General features: G+C 48.9%; 1 long non-coding RNA gene and 1 gene segment (V, D, J or C); both read right to left on the reverse strand.

The window, feature by feature from the left end:
• Positions 1–4316: 4316 nt before the first annotated feature.
• LOC131421166 (immunoglobulin heavy constant gamma 4-like) overlaps positions 4317–26847 on the reverse strand; it is a 39809-nt gene continuing 17278 nt past the window's right edge. Inside the window, 1 exon segment of the C gene segment in view lies at positions 4317–4704. Coding sequence covers positions 4621–4704 — 84 coding nt within the window.
• On the reverse strand, positions 8461–12008 carry LOC131421174 (uncharacterized). The gene is made up of 2 exons (XR_009223776.1): positions 11801–12008; positions 8461–8619 (listed from the first exon to the last, which is right to left on the reverse strand). It is a non-coding gene; the product is annotated as an uncharacterized LOC131421174 (long non-coding RNA).

The raw sequence follows: 26847 nt of genomic DNA on the forward strand, positions 1-26847 counted from the left end.
GGGTGGTCTGCTTGTCAGGAGGACCGGCCAGCCCGCAGGAGTCTAGAAAGAGGTGGTGCGGAGGCTGAGACACCGCCTGGCTGTCTCCATGCTGGTTGAGGGCCGCCCGGAACTTGCTGCCCCCCTCAGCAGACGGCCCGCTTCTCTCAAGAGGCCTGGACCTGGCCTTCCTCGCAGGTGTAAGCCCTGCTCCTCCTCTCCTCCTTCTAAGTCGGGGGAGGGCTTGCTCCTGTTGGGAGGAGGACGTTTCCCTGCTTCCATGTTAGGTTCTCTTCCTAGAAAAGTATTGGTTTTAATGTCAGAGGCAGTTAGCTTGACTGCACGTCCATCTGCCACGTGGTTCACCCCAGCTAAAATCTTCAGAAGTCTTTCAACCTCCCAGTCAGTGTTTCTCGATGGCCCCTTTGGAGTTTCCCCTTACACACGCACAGTTGAGGGATCAGCCCAGGACTAAATAGAGACTCCATGCAGATTTTGGGGTTCCTCTCCGATGTCCCTCCTCTTATGGACATCTCCCCTTCATTTCCAGATGCTCTTGAAACCCAGCCCTGAATCCCATGACCTGAGCCCTCGGGCCGGGGTGGTGCCGTGTCTGCTGTGTTCCCCTTGCACCTATGGCGTGGCCTGGGAGGCACCTGCAGATGGACATTTTGAGGGCTGATCTTCTCCAGTGTCTGCTTGCTTTGGCCATTCTCCAGCACGTTCAAACTATTGTTGTTTTGAGCAGTTTTACAGAGTTTATGACTGCTGCTGCAAGTGTTCGTCTGGTACAAGCTGCTGGCCCACTATGGGAATTGGACCTACCTTTGATACCAAGCAAGGGCTCAATCTGCTTGCTGAAAGATAGAAAGCCAAGAATGTGATGTTAGAGAAAGAACTTTGAAAAGCGATAAGCTAGCATATGGGAAGATGGTGGAGTATTGTCCTGAGAAAAACCCATCTTAAAGGGAACTGATTTGGAAATGGCTCACGTAAGGGAAATAGGGCTGGGGTGAGGTCAGAAATGTCAGGTAATGGATGAGCACAGACTGTTGATGCCTCTCCATAGCAGACCTGCTGCATGCAACATTCCCGAGGGATCTAAGAAAACCTATGGTACTTCTTTATCTGGGACAGAAGGAACAGCTTGGGTAGAGGACACAAATTTTCTGCTAACAAGTTATTCTTTCTCCTGGTTAGAGACTAGCTGGCCTACATGCAGTTCTAAGCGTTTTCCCAAAGGGCATTGTGAGAATAAGATGGGGAGGGGAGCATGTGGCCTTGGGGGTGAAGTTCCAAGAGTCCTTTGCACAGGGGCGACTGTCTTTCATATTTATTATGATGTGTGAGCTTAGAATCAGTCATTTTAGCTTCTCAATGCTCCTGCGAGATGCTGGTCAGGCGGAGGGCTGTCAGCAAGTTCCTCCTCCTTTATCAGCCGTCCTCCTCCTGCTGTTCTGCAAGGCAAGCTCAGAAACTTTGGTTACTTTGTTTCCCATGTTAACCTTGTGGGTACAGGCTCAGGTTCATCCTAATCCAGGGAAACTTGAACTCCTTTGTCCTCGGTCTCACGTTCTCTCCTATGGCTTTCCATTTTCATTTCCCTTGTAACACGTGTGGTTCAGCATCCTTTTCCTAGTTTTAATGGCTCTTTGGATATCTCTTGTGAGGCGTCTGTTCAATTCTCTTGCCTATTTCTCTACTGTGTTATGTGATGTTTCTAATCGACTTGGAGGAGTTCTCTGCATATTCTGGACCTGTTGTCAGTTGTTTGTTTAGGAAATATTGTGAAAGACACTAAATGGACCAAAGACGACTTGTTCTGTCTTCAGTGGGAAGCATGGCACTGTCTTATACCCCCTTCCAGGTTACCCGACTCAGTGGGGGCTCCGCACTCTCCATTGTCTTTGAGCTCTTTTACAACTCTGTAAGTTGTAGAGGATCCGAAGGCCATGGGAATTCTCTTCTCTGAAAGGATGGTTAATTCTTTCCCGTCTCCCGTGGAGAAAGCCAGGTACATTCAAATAAGCATTTGTTGATAAACTCTTTTTAGCATTCTTGATTCCACTATATCAGTGAGGGACTTTCAATTCTAGTTTGAACTGGTTATAATCCCTTAATTGATGAGTTTAATAAAGTCTTTGAAATGTGTTCATCATCTGTCTATATGAGAGTCGTGATCACCATGCTAAAACCTGTCCTTTAACATGTCTTAAATGTCTCCTCCCCATGGCTCCACTTATCCTGGGTTGAGGAAGTTCTGTGACTGGGGCAGGGTCAGGAGACCAGGTGTTGAGGAGGAGACCTGAGGGAGGCCGGCCACCTCGTTCCTCCAGGGCTCTGGGTCAGGGTACTCCCCCAGGACAGCTTCCCTCAGCCCCTTCTGTTGTGTGGCCTCACAGCCCTACACTTTCCCCTCACAGCACTTATCACAGTGTCCTTACGTCACTGTTTGCAGGATCATGTACTTCACGTCTGGGGAGACGGACGCAGGTGGCTACTGAGTCGGAGAGGCTAGCACAGACATAGGCTGGTGGTGGGTGGGTGCATTCTGCTGGGTGCATTAGGGAAGACTGACAGAGGAGGAGGCATGGAGCTCTGAGCTAAGAGAAGGATGTGTTGGATGTGCTGAGTGTGTAGAGGGAAGGAACACTAAGAGAAGGGAACAACATGGGCAAAGGTTGGGGGTAGGGGCAGCGTGAGGTACTCAGGGTGTCAACACCCTGACATGGGGTATTGGCATTGTTCACGGGGACAGGGCATTGTGTGTGTGTGTTCCTGTACCTAACTCCCCTGTTTTGGGTTGAATTTTGTCCCACGGATTCAATTCTTGAAGTGGTGATCCCCAGGCACTTAGATTGTGGCCATATTTGGATATAGGGTCTTTCAAGAGGTAATTAGTTAAAATGAGGTCAGTAGGCTGGGCCCTAATCTAGTGTGACTGGTGTGCTATAAGAAAAGGGATCAGGGCACAGACACTCGCAGAGGGAGGACTGTGTGAGGACATCGCGAGAAGAGGCCATCTACACAGCCAGCAGAGAGGCCTCAGCAGAACCCCACTCTGCTGACACCTGCTCTGGAAAGTGCAGCCTCCAGACGTGTGAAAGAACAAATGTCTATTGTTCAGGCCGCCCAGGCTGGTCGTTGCAGCAGCTGTGTTGACTCATACACAGCCAGCCCAGGGGTCTTGCTTCTGGCCATGGCCAGTGCTGGAAGCTCCTCCTGCCCCTGGGCCCCAGGCTGGTCCTGCTCCCCACCAGGCCCCATCAGCCACCTCGCCCCTCGTCATTGCCCTGTTTCTGGGCCGCCTTCCTCACTCATGGGACCCCAGGGGCTGGAGGAGAGCTGAGGGGAGGAGGGGAGGATGAGCTATAAGGTTCTGGAGCTGTGAGGGTGTGGAGGGAGCCCCTGATGCGCGACTAGGCTAGGTTGTGGATTTCACCAGGTTCATCAACATAGTGAGGTGTGGAATTTTTAAGGACGTTTTATTGTTGTTTAAAATAAAAGAAACAGTAAAGAATAATGGGTTTCAGAAAGTTAAAAAGAAGGGAAAAAACTAACCAAGCTACGACCGTGTCCTTTCCTTTCAGCAATATCTCTGCGCGTTGTCCCCCTGTAGTTGGTGGGGTGTCCGCCTCTCCTTCCTGTGCACATCCCTGTCCTTACCGTCTAGAGATGGCAACTTGCCATTCGCTCAGAGACCTGAGGGGGGAATCGGTTCTGGGGCTGGCCAGGCTGGGGTTCTAAGCTTGGCCAGTTCCCCAAGGCCGTGGGTTCTCTCCTTGTTGATCTCTCTCACCCCTGGGCCATGGAGCTACCAGAGTTCCTGTCAACCGTGACTCAGGCCCTGTCGGCAGTAGGTTGGGGTGACTGTACCTGGGGCCCTGCTCTTCTGGCACCCCTCCACCTCTGTCCACCAAGGCCACATCCTGTCCTCTTGGGGACCTGGTCAGCAGGCCCTCTCTGGGAGGCCCATTGGGCTGGATGATCACCCCTCGACTTGTGGTGCTGCCCCCACACACCCTGGCTCCTGCAGCGGCCATAGCCCAGGCCCTCCTCTGAGCAGTCTCCCTGGGTGGAGACGATCCGAGTGACGGTTAGGGGCATGTCTAGAAGCTTCCCTGTTGGTGGATGATGGCCCTGTGTCCTCCTGGCCTTGGCAGCAGATGTTCCTACTCAAGGATCTGAAACCATGCGTCTCCTCTCTGGAAGCCTGCGTCCTCGACCTTGGCATGGATGCAGTTTGCGTGAAGACCCGTCCAGGCCCAGATGGACATGGGCATGTCGGCCCTCCACCTCCTCCAGGGTGACTGCACATGCGGACCCCGAGGGCGTCCACATGGCCCTGGTGTTTCTTGGTGGCTGCTGCGGAGGGACTGGTGGGTGTCCATCATCTCAGCTCAGGGTTACATCTGCCGTCCACTTGGTTCTCCAACGGGGGTCAGGGGTCAGGATACAGCCTGTGGTGGCTGTGAGGTCAGAAGGCACACTGCAGGCCAAAGGGGGCAGTGAGGTCCAAGTCTGGCAAGGTCAGAAGGCAGAGGAGCAGGTCTGGGTGGCAGGCTGAGCAGCAAGAACAGATGGACCAGATCCTGTCCAAAGTCTGGACCAGCCCAGGATGCCCGCCCAGGAAGAGTGGCCCTAGGCCCCCTGCCCAATCATGTTCCTGTAGTCGGGGACGATGGTCCGCTTCAGCTCCACCACCGAGGAGAAGATCCACTTCACCTGCAGCGGGCGGGCGAGGGGGTGAGAATGGCCTGGACCCCAACACCAGCCTCCCGCTGGGGTCTGACCTCCCTGCAATCTGGGCCATCTGACAGTGGGGGTTCCATGTGGGGACGACATGGGGACATGCTGAGGATAGTGAGGGGACAGACAGGACACTGAGAAGATAGGGTAGATGGGACAGAGTTGGGCAATCAAGGGACAGAGAAGGGACAGTAAGGGCACAGGAGGGGGACAGGATGGCAACAGCGAGGGTACACGAGGGGACAGCGAGGGGACAGTGAGGGGACAGTGATTGATAATGATAGGACACGGAGGTGACAGCAAGTGTACAGTGAGGGGACAGCAAAGAGATAGTGTGGGCCCAGCGATGGGACAATGAGTGGACATTGAAGGGACAGTGAGGAGACAGTGATAGGACAGTAATGAGACAGTGGACAGCAAGGGGACACTGGGGATGGTGATGGGACAGTGTGGAGACAGAGGACAGCAATGGGACAGTGTGGGTACAGTATGAGGACAGTAAGGGGACAGTGAAGGGACACTGAGGGGACAGTGAAGGAGCAACAAGGGGACAGTGTGGGAAAGTGTGGAAACATGGTGGGGACAGTGAGGTGACATGGTGAGGAGAGTGTGGGGACATCATGGTGACGGCAAGGGGATGATGTGGGGAGGGCCTGGCCCACCTTGAAGAGGGTGACGGTGGCGCTGTAGCACACACTGAGCAGGAAGAGCGTGATGAAGATGGAGATGGTGGTCCACAGCCCGTCCAGATCCCCGTCCTGTGTCTCAGCACAGCTCTGGTCCAGGACCATCTCTGGACAGGGAAGGGGTGGTCAGTGCTGTGCCTGCCCGAGGGGGCCTGGCACAGCGTCGGTGGTGATGTGGGGGGTGATTCCCTCTGGGGCAGGGTGGGTGGGGCAGGTGGAAGCCCCCGACTGAGCTGGGCCAGCAGGGCCCTCAGGTCAGTCTCTGGGCACTGGTCTCAGCTCCCCCATTCCTCCAACTGGGACCCCAGGACTCGGCTGATCCCCCTGACCCAGCTCTCAGCCTGGCTAGTGAGTGACAGCCCTGTATCCTGTGCTGCCTTGTGCTTGGGGCCCTCTGGGGAGAAGGTGCCCTGACCCAAGGAGGCTCAGGCCCCACCTCGTCTCTCCCGGGGACCATGCCCAGAGGGCGGAGGGTCAGCAGAGCCTGTCCACAGTGGGGACCCTGTCCCAGGGAAGGGCCAAGATAGGGTTGTATGTGTCCCCAGTGCATGAGTGGTGGGAGTGCTGGGCACAAGCTGGGTGTGGGGGGATTTCTGTGTGTCAGGGTAGGGGTGTATGAGCCCCGGGGAAGAGGAGGGCTGATTGTCAGAGCTGGTCAGTGTGGTCAGTGTGAGGACGAGGCCTGAGCAGCCCACGGGGCGTTGGAGGCTGTGCAGACCCTCTGAAGTTTATGGTGAGGGGTCAGGAGACTGGGCTCCAAGCTCTGTTGGGAATGTGCAGGCTGCCCTTTTGTGAGCCCCCGTGTGTAAGGCCTGCGTGTGTGCGGGAGTGTGCATGTGCTCACGTGCGTGTGCGTGGAGGTGGTGTGTTGGCTGGCGCTGCTCAGTGAGAGGGACTTGTTTTCAGTGGGTGTGGGCTCAGTGTCCACATGGGAGTCCTGGATGGTCCCTGCCCTGGGCACTCAGGGCCACCTGCCTCTGCCCCTTTGGGGCCCGGGAGTGAGTGTCCCCACAAGTGGAAAGTCTTGGCCCCAGGCAGGACAAGGCCAGAAGCTCCAGCTCACCTGAGGGAGGGTGGTGGCCTGATATCAGTGTGCCCGAGGGCAAAGGAGAGCCTGTCCCCACACCATGGGCCAGGGAAGTGTCCCGTGAGGGCCAGAGCCACCAGGCGGATGTCTCAAGTATCCCAGTGGACAGGGAACCCCGGGGGACAAGGACGGGCCACTGTCCCACAGCTTTGGCTCCTACAGAGGAGGGACAGCCTGTGCACGCATTTCCCTGAGGGGCTCCGAGGGGCCTCTCCTGTTCCCTGGCCACACTCCAGCCCTGAGCAGCTGCTGCTGGAGGGAGGTCCCGAGGAGCTGCCACCTCTGGTGAAACCCCTTCCTCTCCTCGGGCAGCCCCTCCAGCCATCCTGGGTGGCCTGCGCAGCCCAGAACTCTGGGTCCTGCCTCAGTGGGACAGTCTCTCTCCCCTAATGGTGACAACTGTGTTCTCAGAGCTTGGCTGCCCCGCCGCCTGCAGTGCACCTGAGCTCTGCCTCAGAAAGAACCATGACAGCGTTGCAGGGTCCCAGGGCCATGCTGGGTGCTTTATTTCATGCTGGTGCCCGGGGCTTATGTACAGAGGGGTGAGGGCTCCTCATGGGACCCTGAGAGCCTGTAGGGAGGGAGGGAGGGCTCTCAGGTGCGCCGGGCGTGTGGCTCATTTACCCGGAGACTTGGTGATGGATATCTGGGTGTAGTGATTGTGGAGAGCCTCGTGCATCACCTCACACGCGAACCTCACTCCCTGATTCCACCTGTTCTTCTCCACCGAGAGCTTGCTGTACATGAAGTAGGACCCGTCACCGTCCAGCTGGGGCGGGGTGGTGCTGTACTTCTCCGGCAACTCTGGCCGCCCGTTGCTCTGCCACTCGATGTTGATGTCAGGTGGGTAGAAGTCTTTGACCAGGCAGGTCACACTGACCTTGTTTCTGGATAGCTCACCATGGCTTGGGGGCAGGACATACACCTGTGGCTCCTTGGCCTGCCCTGTGGGAACAGGAGTCAGTACAGGTGGTTACTCCCTGGGGTTACCCCCAGGACCCTCCCTCTCCCCATTTGTCCTGCTTCTACCTTTGGCCTTGGAGATGGTCTTCTCAATGGGGGCCGGGAGGGCTCCGTTGTTGACCTTACACTTGAACTCCCTTCCCTTGAGCCAATCCTGGTGCTGGACGGGGAGGACGCTGACCACGCGGTAGGTGCTGTTGAACTGCTCCTCCTTCGGCTTTGACTCGGCCGTGTTTACCTCTTCATTGTCCACGTACCAGGTGAACTGGACATCGGGGTTGTCCTGGCTCACGTCCACCACCACGCACGTGACCTCGGGCGTTTCGGAGATCGTGAGGGTGTCTTTGGGTTTTGGGGGGAAGATGAAGACCGAAGGCCCTCCTGGGAGTTCAGGAGCTATGGGGGAGGCATGGGGGAGTGGTCAGCACCTGGACTGGCCTCCTCTTGGGGACTTTACCCCCTTGGGCCACGCCTGTCCTCGGGCCTCCTCCCGGGGGTGGAGGGCGAGGCTGGGCTGACTCACCTGGGCATTTGGGACACTCAGGGCAGACAGTCTTTTCATTTGGTCTGGGCTCTGCAGAGAGAGCAGACTAGGGGTTACCGGGGCTGGAGGGAGATGGCCTTCGGGTGAACTGAGGTCAGGGCCAGGTTTTGGCAGGTCTGGGCCCAGCGCTCACCTGTGTGGGCCCAGGCGCTGCTTTAGGGGTGTCCAGCCTGCCCCCACCCTGGGCATGGCTGAAACGCCCAGAGGACCCCTCTCTGAGCTTGGGAGGCCTCCCCTGCTGCCCTGGGGTCCAGGCAGGAGGGCTGACCCTGGGCCTGTCTCTCAGGCAACGACCCCCGTGCAGCCCCTCCTCTTACCGACTTTTGTGTCCACCTTGGTGCTGCTGGCCTGGTGGGCTACATTGCAGGTGTAGGTCTTGCTCGGCCAGCTGCTGGCAGGCACAGTCACCATGCTGCTGAGGGAGTAGAGCCCCGAGGACTGCAGGACGGATGGGAAGGTGTGCACATCGCTGGTCAGGGCGCCTGAGTTCCAGGACACAGTCACCGGCTCTGGGAAGTAGCCAGAGACCAGGCAGCCCAGGGCCACGGTGGAGTCAGATGTTGTCCCACAGCCGGGGGCCAGAGGGAACACCTTTGGGGCTGTGGTTGAGGCTGCAAGAGAGGAGGCTGTGTGACCACAAGGGCCTCACCCTCAGAGGGTCCTGGCAGAGCGTCAGGTGCCCAGGCCTGGGGCAACGCTGAGCCCAGTGCCATGCGCTTCCAGAGATCCTGCAGACTAGATGCCCCAGGTGGCTCCCTGTGCCCCAGGGCTGGTGCCTCTGTAGCCACAGACTCTGGATTGGTCACTAGGTCAGTGCTGGGTGACCACCTGGATTAGAGACCCCCCCCTGGCCTCTGCCCCCTGTCCCTCCTTAAGCTTCCTGTTGATGCCCCGCCTGACCATACCCTCTGTCTAGCCCTGACTGGAGACTCCTGCTCCTGTCTGGCTTCTGCTGGTCCCCCAAGCCCTCTGCCATATCGACCAAGCCTGGCCCTGCCCGGGGTGAATGGACATCTCTTCGGGTGTGGTGGGTCTGTGCCCCCCACTGCCTGTGTCTGCTCCCGGGTCCTCAGCCTCTAAGAGACCTTGTCATGGCCTGTCTCTGCTCACCAGGCCCCGTATCTTCTGAGTCAACTCTGCCAAGTCACCACGGACCCATGTACCCAACCTGTGTGGACCCCGTCCCTGCCCTGGACCCATCTCTCCCCTGGACCCTCACCCAGCCCTGGACCCTCTCCCTTCCCTGGACCCCATCCCTGTCCTGGACCCCGTCCCTGTGAGTCTCCTTCTCCTCCTCCTCTCCTGTCCACGTGGCCCCCCAGCCCAGGCTCCAAAATCTGCCTCTGGGCCCACTGTCCCTCCTCAGGTCCTCCTGGCATGGCTTCCTGAGCTCACCTCTGGCCCCTCCCTCCCAGAGCCCCCCACCCACCGCCATCCCTGCTCTTGGGCCTGTCCAGCTCCTTGCTCACTCCAGAGCCCTCCCCTAGCCGTGGTCCTTCCCGAGCCAGCCTGCCCCTCAGCTCAGGTGGGAGCCGTGCACTGCCCTCGGCCCTCCTCTCCCCTCGGTACCACCATCTCTAGGCCCCAGTGTGGGCCAGGGTGCACCCTCTACCCACACACTCGGGCCAGGCCTGTCCCCTGTGACCGTGACTCCTGTGTGCTCAGCCTCAGGGCCCTGCCAACCTCTCCCCAGGCTGGCAGCCAAGGATCAGGCCCTAAATGGGCTCCTCGCTCTTCCTTCGCCAGGTTCAATGTCCTGTGCCACCCCACACTGCTTCTGCATGTCTACCCCTACTCTCCCCTGTCCCCACAAGCCCCCAGAACAGGGCTGGTGCCCTGGAACCCAAGAATAACATCACATCTGATTCCCTTAGGGGTGCCCTTGTGCCCGATCAGCCCCAGAGACCTTTATCCCAGGGTCCCCCTCCCTCCCAACTAACCATCCCACCGGGTCCCTCCACCAGCTCACTCTACTCCCTGCACAGGGAGGACACCTGAGCCCCCTGAGCCCCAGCTGTCCCTGCTCCCGGTACCTGCTCAGCTCCGCCTGTCCTGGGTGCCGTTTATTTAAGGCCCACTGATTCTTGTCCCCTGAGCTCCTGGGCAGCGCCCTGTCCCTCCTACTCTCCCACTTGCCCCTGCTCGCCTGCTAAGTTCTACCTGCTCCTCCACAGCTCCTGGGCAGCCCCCTGTCTCGCCGGCTTTCCCAGCCCCCTGCTAACCTGCTAAGCTCTGCCTGACCTCCAGAGCTCCTGGGCAGCCCCCTGTCTGGCCTGCCTTCTCGGCTCCCTCCTCGTCCGCTAAACTCTGTCTGCCTCCCCAGGGCTCCTGGACAAGACTCTGCCCCTCCTGACCTCTCTGCCCCCTGCTAACCTGCTAAGCTCTGCCTGCTCCTCAACGGCTCCTGGGCAGCCCCCTGTACCTCCGACCACACAGTCCCTGCTCACTTGCTAAGCTCTGTCTGCTCCCCTAGAGCTCCTGGACATCTCCCTGCCCCTCCTGCCCTCTCACCTGCCCCTGCTCACCCGCTAAGCTCCACCTGCTCCCCTGGAGCTCCTGGACAGCCCCCTGCCCCACCAGCCCTCCCAGTCCCCTGCTCTCCTATAGCCACTCTGCCTGCCCCTCTGGATCTCCTGGGGCAGCTTCTGCCCTCTTATGCCTTCCTACCTGCCTGTTGTCCCCTGTAGCTTCTCTGCCCTTCGTCCCTGGAGCACCTAGTCTGCAGCAGCTCCCTACCGCTGCTGCCCTGCGATCAACTCTCCCACGCATCCCTGAGCTCAGCCCAGGAGTGCTGGGTCTCCCCAGGGCTGCCTCTGCCCCTCCTGCCTGTCCCAGCACTCTCAGCCCAGGTTCACTCTCTTCCTGGACTCATTCATTTCCTGGCACTGGGTTTTGCCTCTTGGAGCCACCAGGTGCCCACCCTCTCTCTGGTCATCTCTCCCCTGGCAGAGCCCCTACCCTGGTCCCCTCCTGGAGGAGCTCCTGCCCTCAGCTGGGCCTCACCCTCTCCTTGCCCCTTGCCACCCTTGGAAGCCCTTTCTGGAAGCCCCTTGGGACTTTGCTCCTTCTAGTTGCTGGGTCAGCTGCCCTGTGCCCACCAGCTCGCAGCCCCTGGAGCCCTGCCTCCTGCTCCTGACCCTCGCTGACTAGCTCCTGACGCTGCTCCCGTAGCCCACTGAGCTCTTGCTCAGCCCTGTGCTGTCTGAGTTCTGAGCACACAGGAGCCCACGCTGGCTCCTCCTGCTGTGCTCCCGGCTCACCTGCTGCCCTCAGCGCTGGCCATAGCCCAGGACCCATGGCCGCCACCTCTGACCCTGCCCTGGGGCTTGAATCAGCTCCATTGGCCTGGACGGGACCCTTAGGCCACCTGGGGTCCTCTTCTTCCCTTTCTCTGAGGCAGCCCCCTACCTGTGCCTGGGATCAAACCTAGCTATCCATCCTGGCTTCTGTCCTGCAGAAGCTCAGATCCAGCCCAGCCCTGCACTCAGCACAGCTGGCCAATCCAGCCCTCAGGTTTCTGGCCTCCCAGCTCATCACATTCCTTAAGATTGACCTCCTTCGGCCTCCAGTGTGTCCAGCTCTGTTGGCGTGGGCATGCGCCTGCCCATGGCTCCCTGGTGCGGGCTCTGGGTCCGCGCTGTAGTCTGTGGGCAGCCTGCCTTCCCCTGTGCTGGCTCAGCTGCTCGAGCCCCTCTGTGACATCCCTGAGGTCCTGGTCTCCCCTCCGCTCCTGTGGCTGGTTCCACTGTCCCCACTCCACTCCCTCCCCCTCCTCCGTGGGACCCTACTCACCGAGGATGGGGGTCCTGAGTATGGCTCTGCCTCAGCCCAGCCTGGGTCTCCGAGGAGCCCCCGCCTCCTATGTGCTCTGGCCCCAGGCACATGTGGTTCTTCGTGGCTCGTGCTCCATGTCCACTGCCCTGCTCCTCGGAGTTCATAGCCGGTTCCCGGAGGTGTGAATGCCTCCCGACAGCCCTGCAAAGACTAAGAACGGGACTGAAACCAGAGGTCACTGCTTGCTTCCTGAAGTTCCCTTTTCTTCTAGGTGGTTTGTGTCCCAGAGGGCCTGGGGGGAGTCCAGACGTTGCGGGGGCTGCCTCACATGGGTGTGTGGGAGTGGGGTGAGGTGGGTGCCTGGGACCCAGGGGAGAGTGCCGGAAGCCTGGCCTCATGTGCTGTTCTTTGCTCTCTGCCTCCCACACGGATTATGGCTCTTGATCCACCACAGAGCAGGGTATCCGGGCCTCTCACCTGAGCCCTCTGGTCCCCCCATCCTGGAGGGCACGTCTCCCTGCCTGGGTCAGCATGCAGTGTGGACACAGGCTGTTCTGCTCGCACCCCACAGCACAGCCCAGGGCCTCATCCTGTCCACCCACCAGGACGGCCCCCAGAGTAGAAAGCCATCTTCCTCTGGGTCCCTGGCTCTTCCCTCCTTCCTTCTCGGGCTCCATCCGGGGCCAGATCTCTGACAGAAGGATGGTGCAACACCCAGTGTCAGAGGGAAGCTATTCTCCTGGCCATAGCTGTCCTCTGGGGGACAGACAGAAGTCTTATGTGTATGGACAGAGTTCACAGTGGTCACTCGGACCCAAAACTCTTCCTCCATCTGAGATACAGCGTTCAGTCCTTGTTCTCCCATGTGTGAGCCGAGACCCAGCTGAGTGTGTGTGTATGGGAGACCTGGACCCTCAGTGTCTCGTGTCTTCAGGTGCCGTGGCTCACCCCCGGCTCCGTGTGCACTCCTGGGCCCTACTGTATCTTCCACATTAGGCCTTGGATTAGGGATCCCTGGGGCACAACATGGCATCCACCCCACAACAGCTAGGAAGGTGACTGGCAGGGTGCCTGGTGTGGCTCCTTCCAAGTAGTTGGTGGACAGGGGCTTGTCTGTGGCCACTTCAGGTGGGCTGGGAGTAGGGTCCAACGCTGTAGAAAGCGAACCTTCCAGGAGGTGATCTCAGATGTAGGAGCGGAGCCAGCCCTCGCATCCACTGGTGTTTGCAGCATACTTTTGCCTTGGGTGTCCCCAGAGCTGCACCACATCCTCCAAAATTCCCCTCTCGGTCCCTCTGCCTCCGTTGCCATCAAGTCGTCAGGCCACTTTCCACAGTTTGGAGTTTTTCTGAGCAGCACCCATTTCTAGGTCCCAAATCCTGGTCAAGTGGTTCACGGGTGTGCAGTGGGCCACCAAACAGGGAGAGGCTTCCAGAGCTACTCTACTGATTTTGTTGGTGAGTTTGCAGGCTGCAGGCAGTGCAGGGCTCTGTGGGTGGTGGGTACTCCTTTCTGCTCCACTCTTGTCAATGAGGGGATGGAAAGCTCCACTTGGAGTCTGTTGCCTGGGCTGGGCGGGCGCCCGTGGTCTTCTTTGTCTCCAAGGGCCTCTCTGCAGGGACTCCCCAGCACTTCCCCTTCACATAAGTGGACTGCTGCTTAGTGCCTTGGCCTGACTCCCAGGAGAAGCCCTGTTTCCTTAGGGCATGCTGTCCGAGACTCAGCCGCAGCCCCTCTGTGACCCTGTCTCCTTGGAGGTGGTCACTCAGGCCCTGGGATCCAGGGAAGTAAGTGAACCTCATGCGTGCATGGGGCAGGGCCAGCAGATGGAGGAGCCCGTGGTCCTGGAAATGTTGCTGTGGCCACTTTGCGAAATGCCACTGGCCACAGCCTTGGTGAAGGGAGAGCCCTCTGGTCCTTCCCAGGAGGAAATCATGATAAATCCACAGCACACTCCAGGCTCCTCTGGCCCAGCTTCCTCTCCACGGTGCCCACACAGCCCTGACATCTTTCACACTTAAGGCAGGCCACCCTCGAGTTGAAGACGCAGGAAACTGGTCACTAGCTCTGCAAGCTCTGCATGTCACTGCCACTGCCTAAGAAGCATATTCCTCTACATAATTTCTGGTCAGCAATATGCTGACGCAAATAATCCATAATGAATCTTTAAATTAAGGCTGGAGAGAGTTCATTATATGAGCCAATCTGAGGACTCCCTAGCCCAGGAGAACGCCCTTCACCAAGGAGGGCAGCACTCCGAAGAAGCAGGGTGTACAGTGTGGGTACATATCGTCTTGGAAGAAGGACATGCATCAGATAAGACAGGAATACCCCAGGGGACCCTTCACAGTGGCGCTGTAGGTGGACTCTGAACTCACCTCCTCCCACAGCCACAGGCCACTATACAACTAATCTTGGAAAGATTACCCCTGGGAGACAACTGCAAACTGGATAAGAGGAACTCCTGCAAGAAATGACAATCCTGACTGAGGTGGAAGAGGCAGAAGTTCCCTTCTGCAGAGAAAAAACACCACCTTCACAAGCCACAATGCTTCATGGCCAGCCAGGAGCAATCCAAAGGTATTCAGAGTTCCCTGGAGGAGTGGGCGACTGAGCCAGGGAGCGTTGCTGATATAAGCATTTTTTGGACCCAGCACAATCGAGATGAGTGTCATAATATCTGCTTTGCTGGCTACTAACAACAACGGGGAATAGCCCCAGAAAAGCTGGAACACAAAGAAATTAAGCAGGCTCTTTAAGGGCCTATGAACAAATTCACCTGTTTCAGAATGCAACATAAAATCCCCCGAAAGAAAGGATCACAATCCTTTCGTGAATACAGACACACCTGATAGGCTCTGGGTGCATCTCCGTGAGAGATGAGACCTCTCCAGGGACTGGGACGTTGGCAGTGGCTATTGTTGTGACCTGTTGTGGGCATACTGACACAGATGCTGGTAGACGCCATTGGAGATCTCCCTGTGGCCTGCTAGCCCAGGCTCTGTCCCACCTACTAGAACACCAATTTAATCCAGCTCAGCTGGGGCACGCAGCCACCCTAGGTACTGGCCACACCCAACAACAAACCCTCGGGCAACTTGTGTGCCTGGATACTCTGAAGCCTGGAGAGTTGGTCCACCTCTGAGGGGCAGGGCATGCATGAGGAGCGGGAAGAGTGTGTGGAGCATTTGCGGAGCATGTGGGGCCTCGGCCGTGGTTCAACTGGGTCCACTTCAGGGGGTTGAAGCGTCCAAATGGGGCAGGACTGTGTTGACTATGTGTGTGGCCTCGTGGGTGGTGGGGCTTGTCAGCTGCAGAAGACTTGTGCTTCTCAAACAGCCACATAGGGGTTCGGCCCTACCTTCCAAAGCCTGAAACAATTGGGTGCTCCTGTGCCTGTGGCCAGCTCCACTCAGCTGCAATCCTCACAGTGCTGACAAGAGCCTTATAGGCCAGAGGCCTATAGCAATTGTAAGGCCCTTAGCCTAACAACCAGCCATGCTTGGGGCCTACTCACTTTACAGAAAAACTGCAACAGGAAAGTGCTATTAGACCTTGCAGCCAACTGTGCTGGGGCTCCCCACACCCAATACAGAGACTGGAGGGTCCACAACAACCACACGCAGCTGAGCATAACAACCAGCTGGCCAGGGGAACAGCTGAGCCTCCCTGGGCACCTACAGCAAGAGCAAACATGCCATGACAGAAGGACACATGTAGCCCACACGGGGACACTCCTGGAACAGTTGGAACTGGTGATGAGAGGGAAGCATATGGCTGGGCCTCATAGGACATCACTTACATAAGGTCACTTCTTCAAGATCAGGAGATGTAGCTGACCTACATAATATAGATACAAGCACAGAGAAAGAGGCAAAATGAGGAGGCACAGGAATATGTTCCAAGTAAGGGAACAGGACAAAACCTCAGAAAAGGAAGAAAATGAAACAGAAATGATCAATCTACCTGACAGAGAGTTCAAAAAAGAGTCATAATGGTGCTCACTGATCTTGGGAGAAGAACAGATGAACTCAGTGAGAACGTCAACATGACATGGAAGATATAAAAAAGAATAGATCAGAAATGGAGAATACAATACTGGAAAGGAAAAGTTCACTAGAGGCGCTAAAAAGCAGAGTAAGGATACAGAAGAACGGATCAGTGATCTGGATGAAAGACTAGAGGAAATCACCCAAGCTGAACAGATAAAAGAAAAATGAATAAAAAAGAGTGAGGACAGTGTAAGGGACCTCTGGGACAACATCAAATGCACTAACATCCATGTTATAGGTGTCCCAGAAGGAGAAGAGAGAGACAAAGTGGCAGAGAACCTATTTGAAGAAATTATAGCTGAAAACTTCCATAGCCTAAGGAAGGAAACAGACATCCAGATACAGGAAGCACAGACAGAACCAAAAAAAATAAACTCAAAGAGGCCCACACCAAGACACATCATAATTAAAAGGTCCAGAATTAAAGATAAAGAGAGAATCCTAAAAGCTGCAAGAGAAAGACAACAAGTTACATACAAAGGAAACCCCCTAAGGCTATCTGCTGACTTCTGAGCAGAAACCAAAGGCTAGAAGAGAGTGGTACAAGATATTTAAAGTGCTAAAAGGAAAAAACCAACAGACAAGTATACTCTACCCAGCAAGGTTATCATTCAGAATGAAAGGAGAGATAAAGAGTTTCCCAGAGAAGCAAAACCTAAAGCAGTTTATCATCAAGAAACCAGTCCTACAAGAAATGCTAAAGAGACTTATTTAAGTGGGAAAGAGAAGACCATAAATAGGAAAAAATTATGTATTTCCATGATAAGAGGGTAATGGATAAAAACACACAAAGAAGAGGTTAGATATGATATCAGAAACATAAAATGTGGGAGGAGGGTAGTAAAAGAGAAGAACTTTTAGAAAGAGGCCAAACTAAAGGTATCAGATCATCAACTTAACAGAGATTTCTCTATATGTATGTTATTATATACGAACCTCATGGTAATCACAAACTGGAAACCTATAATAAATACACAAAATACTAAGAGAAAGGAACCCAAACACAATAATAAAGAAAGTCATCAAACCATAAAGGAAGAGAGTAAGAGAAGAAGAAAGGAAGGAGAAGAACTACTAAAACACCCAGAAAAAAGTAAGAAAATGGCAGTAGGTACATACTTATGAATAGCTACTTTAAATGTCAATGGACTACATGGTCCCATCAAAAGGCATAGAGTGGCTATTGGATAAAAAATCAAGACCCATATATACGCTGCATACAAGAGACACACTTCAAACCTAAAGACACTTACAAACTGAAAGTGAAGGGACGGAAAAAGATACTCCACGCAAATGGCAATGGAAAGAAGGCTGAGGTAGCAATACTCATATCAGAGAAAATAGACTTTAAAACAAAAACTGTCACAAGAGACAAGGAAAGGTACTACATAACGATCAAAGGAACAATCCAACAAGAGGATATAACATAGTAAATATCTATGCAGCCAACGTAGGAGCAGCTAAATATATAAAGCAATTATCAACAGACATAAAAGGAGAAATAGACAGTAACACAATAATAGTAGGGGACATGAAGACTCCACTTACACCTATGGATAGATCATCCAAACAGAAGATCAATAAGGAAACACCAGCCTTAAATGACACAATAGACCAGACACACTTAGTAGATTTATACAGAACATTCCATCCAAAAACCGAAAAATATACATTCTTTTCAAATACACATGAAATACTCTCCAGAATTGATCACATATTAGGCCACAAAACAAGTGTCCATAAATTTAAGAAGATTCAAGTACTACCAAGCTACCTATACTACCAAAATACTACCGTTTTCTGACCACAATGGTATGGAACTAGAAATCAACTATAGGAAGAAAATCAGAAAAGCCACAAATATGTGGAGATTAACAAAAAGCTACTGAACAGCGATTGTGTCAATGAAGAACTCGAAGGAGAAATCAAAAAATTCCTGGAGACAAATGAAAATGAAATTGTGACATGCCAGAATTTAACAGATACAGCAAAAATGGTTCTAAGAGGGGAGATTATAACAATGCAAGCCTATCTCAACAAACCAGAAAAATCTCAAGGAAACAATCTAACTGTACACCGAAGCGAACTGGAAAAAGAAGAACAAAGAAAACCGAAATCAGTAAACGAGAGAAATAATAAAAATCAGAGCAAAAATAAATGAAATAGAGACTGAAAAAAAAAAAAGAAAAATTCAGTGAAACCAAGAGATTGTTCTTTGAAAAGATAAACAAAATTGGCACACCTTTAGCTAGACTCACTGTGAAAAAAAGAGAGAAGGCTCAAAGAAGTAAAATCAGAAATGAAAGAAGAGAAATTACAATGGACACCTCAGAAAGACAAAAGACTACAAGAGAATACTACGAAAAGCTATACGCCAACAAATGGGATAACCTAGAATAAATGGATAAATTCTTAGCATAATACAACCTTCCAAAACCAAATCAAGAGGACATAGAGGATTTGAATAGACCAATCACCAGTAAGGAGATCGAAACAGTAATCAAAAACCTCACAAAAAATAAAAGTCCAGGAGCAGACAGCTTCCTTGGTGAATGCTACCAAACATTCAAAGAAGACTTAATACCTATCTCTCTCAAACTCTTCCAAAAAATTGAAGAGGAGGGGAAGCTTCCTCACTCATTCAGTGAAGCCAACATTACCATGATATCAAAAGGAGACAAGGACAACACAAAAAAAGAAAGTTCCAGGCCAATATCACTGATGAACATCAATGCAAAAATCCTCCACAAAATACTAGCTAATCGAATACAACAATACATTAAAAGGATCACACAGTAGGATCAAGTGGGATTTATTCCAGGGATGCAGGGATGGTTCCACATCTGCAAATCAATCAACGTGATACACCACATTAACACAATGAAGACTAAAAATCACATGATCATCTCAATAGATGCAGAGAAATCATTTGACAAGATACAGCATCGATTTATTTTAAAAACTCTGAATAAAGTGGATATAGAAGGAAAGTACCTCAACATAATAAAGGCCATCTATGGCAAACACACAGCTAATATCATCCTCAATGGTGAAAAACTGAAAGCTCTCCATCTAAAAACAGGAAACAGACAAGAATGCCCACTTTCACCACTCCTAATTAACATAGTTTGAAAGTCCTAACCAGAGCAATCACGCAAGAAAAAGAAATAAAAGGGATCAAAATTGGAAAGGAAGAAGTGAAACTGTCACTAAAGAATCCATCCAAAAAATTTTACAAATAATAAATTAACAGGGTAATGTTGCAGGATACAAAATCAACATGCAAAAATCAGTTGCATTTCTGTATACTAACAATGAAGTAGCAGAAAGAGAAATTAAGAATACAATCCCATTTTCAACTGCAACCAAAAGAATAACATACCTAGGAGTAAAGTTAACCAAAGAGGTGAAAGATCTGTACACTGAAAACTATAAAAGAGTGTTGAAAGAGATTGAAGACCCAAAGAAAAGGAAAGATATTCCATGCTCTTGGATTGGAAGAATTAACACAGTTAAAATGTCCATACTTCCTAAAGCAATCTAGAGACCCATTGCAATCCCTATCAAAGTTCCAACAACATTATTCACAGCAATAGGGACAAAGAATCCTAAAATTTATATGGAAGAACAAAACACCCTAAATAGCGAAAGCAATCCTGAGAAAAAAGAACACAACTGGAGGTATCACACTCTGATTTCAAAATATAGTAGAAAGCCATAGTAATAAAAAACAGCATGGTACTGGCACAAAAACAGACAAACAGATCAATGGAACAGAATCAAAGGACAGAAAGAAACTCGCATATCTATGGACAGCTAGTTTTTGCCAAGGGAGCCAAGAACATACAATGGAGAAAGGAAAGTCTCTTCAATAAATGGTATCAGGAAAACTGGACAGCAACACGCAAAAAAATGAAAGTAGACCATTATCTTACACCATACACAAAAATTAACTCAAAATGGATTAAAGGCTTGAATGTAAGACCTGAAACCATGAAATTTCTGGAAGAAAACATGGGCAGTATGCTCTTGAACATCGGTCTTAGCAACATATTTTCAAGTGCGTTGTCTGACCCAGTAATGGAAACAATAGAAAAAACAAACAAATGGGACTACATCAAACTAAAAAGCTTCTGCACAGCAAAGGAAACCATCAACAAAACAAGAAGACAACCTAACAATTGGGAGAAGATATTTGCAAACCATATATCTGAGAAGTGGTTAATCTCCAAAATGTCTAAAGAACTCTACATCTCAAGACCAAAAAAAACTAACAACCCAACTAATAAATGGGCAAAAGACCTGAACAGACATTTCTCCAAAGAAGATATACAGATGGCCAACAGGCATGTGAAAAGATGTTCAACATCGCTAATTACCAGGGAAATGCAAGTCCAAACTACAATGAGATATCACCTCACGCCCGTCAGAATGGCTATGATTAACAAGACAGGAAACAGCAAGTGTTGGAGAGGATGTGGGGAGAAGGGAACTCTCATACACTGCTGGTGGGAGTGCAAACTGGTGCAGCCACTGTGGAAAACAGTATGGAGATCCCTCAAAAAATTAAAAATAGAAGTACCATATAATCCAGCTATCCCACTGCTGGGTATTTATCAAAAGAACATGAAAACACCAATGCATAAAGATAACTGCACCCCGGTGTTCATTGCAGCATTATTCACAATAGCCAAGACTTGGAAGCAACCTAAGTGCCCATGAAAGGAGGAATGGATAAAGAAGATGTGGTATATATACACAATGGACTATTACTCAACCATAAGTAATGATGAAATCCAGTCATTTGTGACAACTAGGATGAACCTTGAGGGTATTATGTTAAGCAAAACAAGTCAGAGGGAGACACTCAAACACTGTGTGATCTCAATCATAAGTAGAAGATAAAAACAACAAAGAAACACATAGAGACAGAGATTGGATTGGTGGTTACCAGAGGGGAAGTGGGGAGGGAGGAGGGCAAAAGGGATGACTAGGAACGTGTGTGTGGTGATGGATTGTAATTAGTCTTTAGGTGGTGAACATTACGTAATCTATGCAGAAATAGAAGTATAATGATGTACACTTGAAATTTATATAATGTCATAAACCAACGTTACCATTAAAAAAAAACAAAGAAAGGAATATCTATTTTATGACAGTCACAAGATTCTTTGCTAACACAGGAGGTCAGTGGTCACCCGATGAGCACAGTAGGTCAGTAACGAATCCTCAGTTTCTGGGAAGAAATGTTTATTTATAAAGAAAGACTGATATGACGGTATATCATTAAGGGCACTATTCTCACCTTTGGGACACTGTACTGCTTACAGCAGATGTACAATGCCTGCTCAACAGGCCACGTTAGACGTTTCTAGAAAATCAAGGTCACATTGAATTAGTTTTAAACCAAATGGCTTCTTTGTATACGTTCATATATTAACTTTTCTTATTTCTTTCCATTTATTCGTGTATCTTCCCCCTTTTGATGGATAATCTTTTGACAGAAAGCATTAATGATCAAAATATTGTCCCTCGGTGCCAGGATGGTTGCTGCCTACACTGGCTACATCATGTCCCTCGGTGCTAGGTTTGTGTCTCATTGATTATCCCAGTCATCCATCTTGGGGGGAAATATTCAGATGTGGTGGATGAGCGTAGAGGTATGTATTGACAGGGGAAGCATTTCATACATTATGTAATTTTTCAATAATTTTAGCTCGTCACACAAACATTGTACGTGTGCTTTTACATGATTCTTTACAGAACAGATACTTTAACAATCATGATAATTCAATACCTGAAATTGTGAGTTTAAAAATGATTTTTCAGTCATAGTCTTTATCAGAGCAGGAAATTCATCTAGGTTGCAAGATCGATCGACCACCTGAGGTCTCTGAACAATCATTACTGTAGCCTGCATGCCAGTCTTACAACTCTGAGTAAAGGAAACAGTGATCAGTTTGATATCAAGATTAATACAAGAATTTCAAGGAGTAACAGAAACAGGAATTGCAATCCAGATCTCAAAAGGCGACCAATACATCAAAGGAGCCAACCAAAGAAATCAAGACTGGGTGTAGGATTGTTTAAAGCATTCACCTACTTTTTCATGTGCTTCAGCAGAGATGACACATTGGAGGATTCATCAGGTATCAAAACACAGCATTCAGTTTGAATGATGGAACATGTACCACCTTGGGATGCAGATGGAATATCTAAGGCCCTTCTACTTTGAAGGACAGCCTTTGTCACTAAAGACATTTCAGTATTTCATAATGCTATTCCTGCCTGACTGTCATTAAGGGCTTGTTGAGCAAATTTATTCAGAGACTCTATGTGATATGATTTCTTCTAGCCCCAAGGAAGCACCAAATATAGCCAGTAGTTGGTCATACCAGTGAAATACTGAGTGAGTCCATCCTGCCTTAAGGAGAGGACGATAGACAACAGATGTTAGCTCAGTGTGAATCTTTCCCTTTTTCTAAGCAAAGCCCAAGGTGCAGTGTCCTAGCCATCTTGGCAGCAGCCAAGACAAGAAGTTTGTTCTTTATAACCCTGAGTTCCATTAGGAGCCACCCAATGAGTGCCTGGTCTTGGAGACCAGTCTTTTCCAAACCAATCACTTTCTTTAAGTATGATAGTATTCTGATGTGACTTGGGGGATACCTGTCCCATCGGTGTGTCAAATCTACAATTCTCACTGTAATATCTGGTTTCTTTTGTTTATTTTCAAGTTATTGGGACTTTGGATGGTCTGAGTACTGGCAAAAGAGTAGCCGTGCCTATGCCATTTTTACTACAGGCAATTGGACATGTTTCAGGGATCATAATTAGTAATGTCGGACAAAGTGGGAACACTGGAACTACATCTTTCCCTCATAACAAATTGCTTTAAGGCATTCTAATCCATGCCTTGGCAAAGAGAAACCCACCAAGGTAACCCAGATGTACTAGAAAGGGGAAGATGGCCACGCATCCAACAACTGGACTGATTTTTGTGTGTAGCAAAGAAATATGTCTATTGTAAAAATAAACGGCCATCAGAGGCCCATTCAGATGTGGATTGAAAAAACAAACATGGTATCAGAAAAACCTTAAATGTCATTCTTGTGGTCAAATAAAAGCTTTTGTCATTATGTTGTAATTGATCTTATAGAGTTCAAGGGAAAGAAAGTAAAGTATAGGGGTAGGTAACAGTTGCAAGGGTTTAAATAAGGAGAGCTATAAGGTTGGGAATACAGTCTTGGTCTGGAGTCTTGGGACAGCTTGTTGTGGAGGTATTTTTCTCGATCTGTTGAAGTAAGTGGCTGAAGCAGGAGCTGAAACTCACTCAGGTGAAAAAGCCCATATTTAAAAATGAGAAATGTTAATCCATGAGTCTATGCCTTTTAATTTTACAGTACATGAATTGGTTAAGAGTACCTGCCATGTTCCTTTCCAACTGGGTTGCAAAATATCTTTCATCTGGTGTCTTTTCTAATAGAGAAAAACTCCATTTTGTAGCCCACAATCCTTAAGGTCTTTGTCTCCTTGAGGTTCATCTCCCACTGTGAAAGGAATTAATTACAAACCTTCCATTTCTTTTAAGTGTCTGAATGAGGCTTTGACAATAATGCAAGATATCTCCCTTGAGAAAGTTGGTTCATATATTCCCTCATCTAATTGGATAGGTCATCCTGTTATTGTTTCAAAAGGAGACAGCCAGTGTTTACCAAAACACATCAATCTAAGATTTAGGAGCACTAGCGGAGAGCCAGGAGAGCTTAAATCCTCTTGAAAGCTTTGCCCATTGAGTTTTGATTGTGCTATTAATTAGAATGTTGCATTATTTGACCAAAAGTCAAAATAGATTTAATTATTTGTTTGATCCTGTGACATGAGTTCCTGGATCACAGTGTAACTTGGCAGAAATTCCTCAAAAATGATTTATCCTTGCCAGTAATAATTTACCTACTGCTAAAGCCATTCCTCATCTGCAAGGAAAATCCTCAACCCAAGGTAAGAACACACAGACCATTACTAAGATATTTATATCCTTGAGATGGTGGCATATGAACAAAGTCCAATAGCCATACCTACCCTTAAGAAGAGGAAAGAGGATTTGTGACCCATGAAACTGTTTCCCTGGATTATTCTTTGTGCATATAGCACAACAAGCATAGGCTTTGTGAGCCACTATGGGAGAAAGTTTCCCAAAGTATGTTTTCCCCATGAAATCATATTTTCAAGTGCCCAATGGCTAGCTGATATATATGCTGGAGCAGTGCTCCAATAGGCACTATTGGTTTTTTATTGGGCTTGAACCACATCTGCATGGTGGTGTCAAAATTTCCCTCTTTTTATTGCCATATTTGTTTCTCTCCATGGTGATTTCTTAGAGCTGTCAAAGGAAATCTTTTACTGAGTTAGCAGAGTTAATAGAAATTAGTGGGCATTCTTGAGGCTGGACAGGATATCCAGCCTGGTAATGTCCCTGCTCATCCTCTAAGTAAGACTCATCTGTAAACCAAATGAGATAACAAAATGTAGTTGCAGTTGTTTTCCTCCTGTCATACTGGAAGCAAGGCAGCAGGGTTAAGATAATGACTAGAATAATAAGATGATAGCATTATACCAGGACATAGTAGAAATATTTTTCTAAAATTTCATATAATTTCTAAAACAACTATATAAATAACATATATGCATTCAAGGATATTCATAAAGGAGTCTTAGCATCACTTATTTGAGAATACTTCCCATGTAAGTTAACATACCGAACAAGCTTAGTTAGTTTAGTATCTCCCTCTTTATAGGAAGAGAAACAAGGTCTTTGAGAAGTCTCTGGGGCCCACTAGAAATTCTTGAAGTTATTTTCAGGTCAAAAGAAAGTCTTTATTTAGGATTTTAATTTTGGGAAAGCTTGTCAAAAATATCAAATGGTTTTAAAACTGTTGTCAAATAGGATCATAGTTCACTATGAAACAATGCTTGGTTATCCATCTAACCATGATGACAATTAAGGATTTTCAGGCAAATACAGAAAATTAAATACCTGTAAGAAAATCCTTAGCTCCTGTGATTAAAGACCTGATAGAAACAATACAGGAAACTTATATTGAAAAGACATAATATCTTTACCTTCTGGTAGACTACTCAAGTGTAAAGAAAAACTGTTCATAATCTCTTTATCAAGAGCAGACTAAAATTATCCTTGTATGTTAAAGGGAACCAAATTCTAATTTTTACACCAGCTTACTTTTGGTATTAAAACTTATTCACTTAATTAAATTCATTTTAATCTTAGCCAAGTTGACCATGCACAAAACTCTTTCCTCAGAGTTCCTTTTCCACAAACTTTCTATAACTTTGTTTTTACATTCAGAATTTGTCCCATGCCTTCTCTCCTCCTTCCTAGTACTTTAGGACAAATTTATCTTTTTTAACAAAAGAAACAAGAATGTCTCCATTCCTTATACCTTCTTTACTGACACTTACATCTTCCTTTCCTTAATTTTTTATATTGGCATTCTGTATATCGGGAGACTTACAAGAACTGTCTAGAAACATGTGCTTTCTCATAGAAAACTTCTCAGTGTGGCAGAAACGTTTATGAATAAACCCAAATACTTTCCTAGTTTCTCTGTAGTAAGAATGCAAAAGTAGATAAATTTGTTTAGTAATTAATTTTAACATTTTATCTTATGTGATAATGACCTAGATAATCAATAAATTTTATCATTTAGTTTAACAAAACTCTAAAGTTTCAATATACTGGAAGGTTTTGAAGTTATTTTGGGTACATATACCATAACACATAATTACTGTTAGAAAGTTCACTTCAAAACTCTTATCTTTTCCGTATCTATTTAGGTTAGTTGTTCCCAATATTTATATTTAGATTCCCTCCAAAATTTCACGAGACATTAGGCAAAGTCAGCCATTATTCTAAGCTATTATTTCTGCTCATAAATTTTGTAACAGGGTAAACATGTCTGTATCATATCTAATGTTGATAACTCTGGAAACACGTTTACTTCAATTGAAACAACAAAGTTAAATAAGCCTTCCTTTACCAAAGATTGTTTATATCACATTAACTTGAAAAGCATTTCAGTTAGTTTCCATTACATGTATATAAGCACTTACTTTAAGCTAATTAAATAGAACTCTTTTAGAAGTTATATCATCTGGAGGTAAAACTATCACACATATATCAGATATACATAGACACATACACAGAGACTCCACAGGTCTTGTTTTAAAATTACTGCTATGAGTTGTGTACAGTAAGACAAAGTTCACCAGTTATGAAAGAGTAATGAATCCAAATTTTGTTTGAAGATTTTTCTACTAATATTTGTGGAGAAGATATTTAAGATGCTAGATGTTAGGCAAGAGTGCTTCCATAGCCATTTTTCTCTTCTTCTTCCTTTTTTTCCCCTTCAGTCTTAGGCATCGGTGATGGACTAGATAACAGTTCCTGGTGAAGTTTACGAGCTTTTTGAGATAAAGGAAGTGGATGGAATCTGAACTGCCTCTAGACCTGCATTTCCAGTTTTGCAAAAATAAGTAAGTTCAGGACAGTTGCTCTTAATTCCTCAGAATATGGGTTGTAACTTACGTGACATTATAGAGTGATCTACCTGTCCAAGCACATCATCCGTATTTGGTTCATTCCCTCTGGGTGCTTAGTTTTGTTTTAACATAAGAAAGAAGACCTATATAAAACAATTCCTATCAGGCTCTGAATATGAGTTTCTAGTTTGGCCAAATTTCTGAAGATAAGTCACTAAATCTGTTCACCTATCTTATCAGATTTCAACTTGGACTAACAGTAACTATACTTGGGGTATGGAACAACTCCATTAATCATTAACGTAGCAGATTCCCAGGAAATCCTCAGTGTCTTGGTAACTCTAGGGGAGGCTCATATTGGGCCCTCCTTCAAAGGTAGGTTATGGGGTGTCTGTAAAGCCATGACCTAATAGACTTTTTATTTGGGTACCCTTTATAACTTAATTTTTCATTAGT

Source organism: Diceros bicornis, chromosome 24, assembly GCF_020826845.1.
Source record: "Diceros bicornis minor isolate mBicDic1 chromosome 24, mDicBic1.mat.cur, whole genome shotgun sequence".
Classification (NCBI taxonomy): Eukaryota; Metazoa; Chordata; class Mammalia; order Perissodactyla; family Rhinocerotidae; genus Diceros; species Diceros bicornis.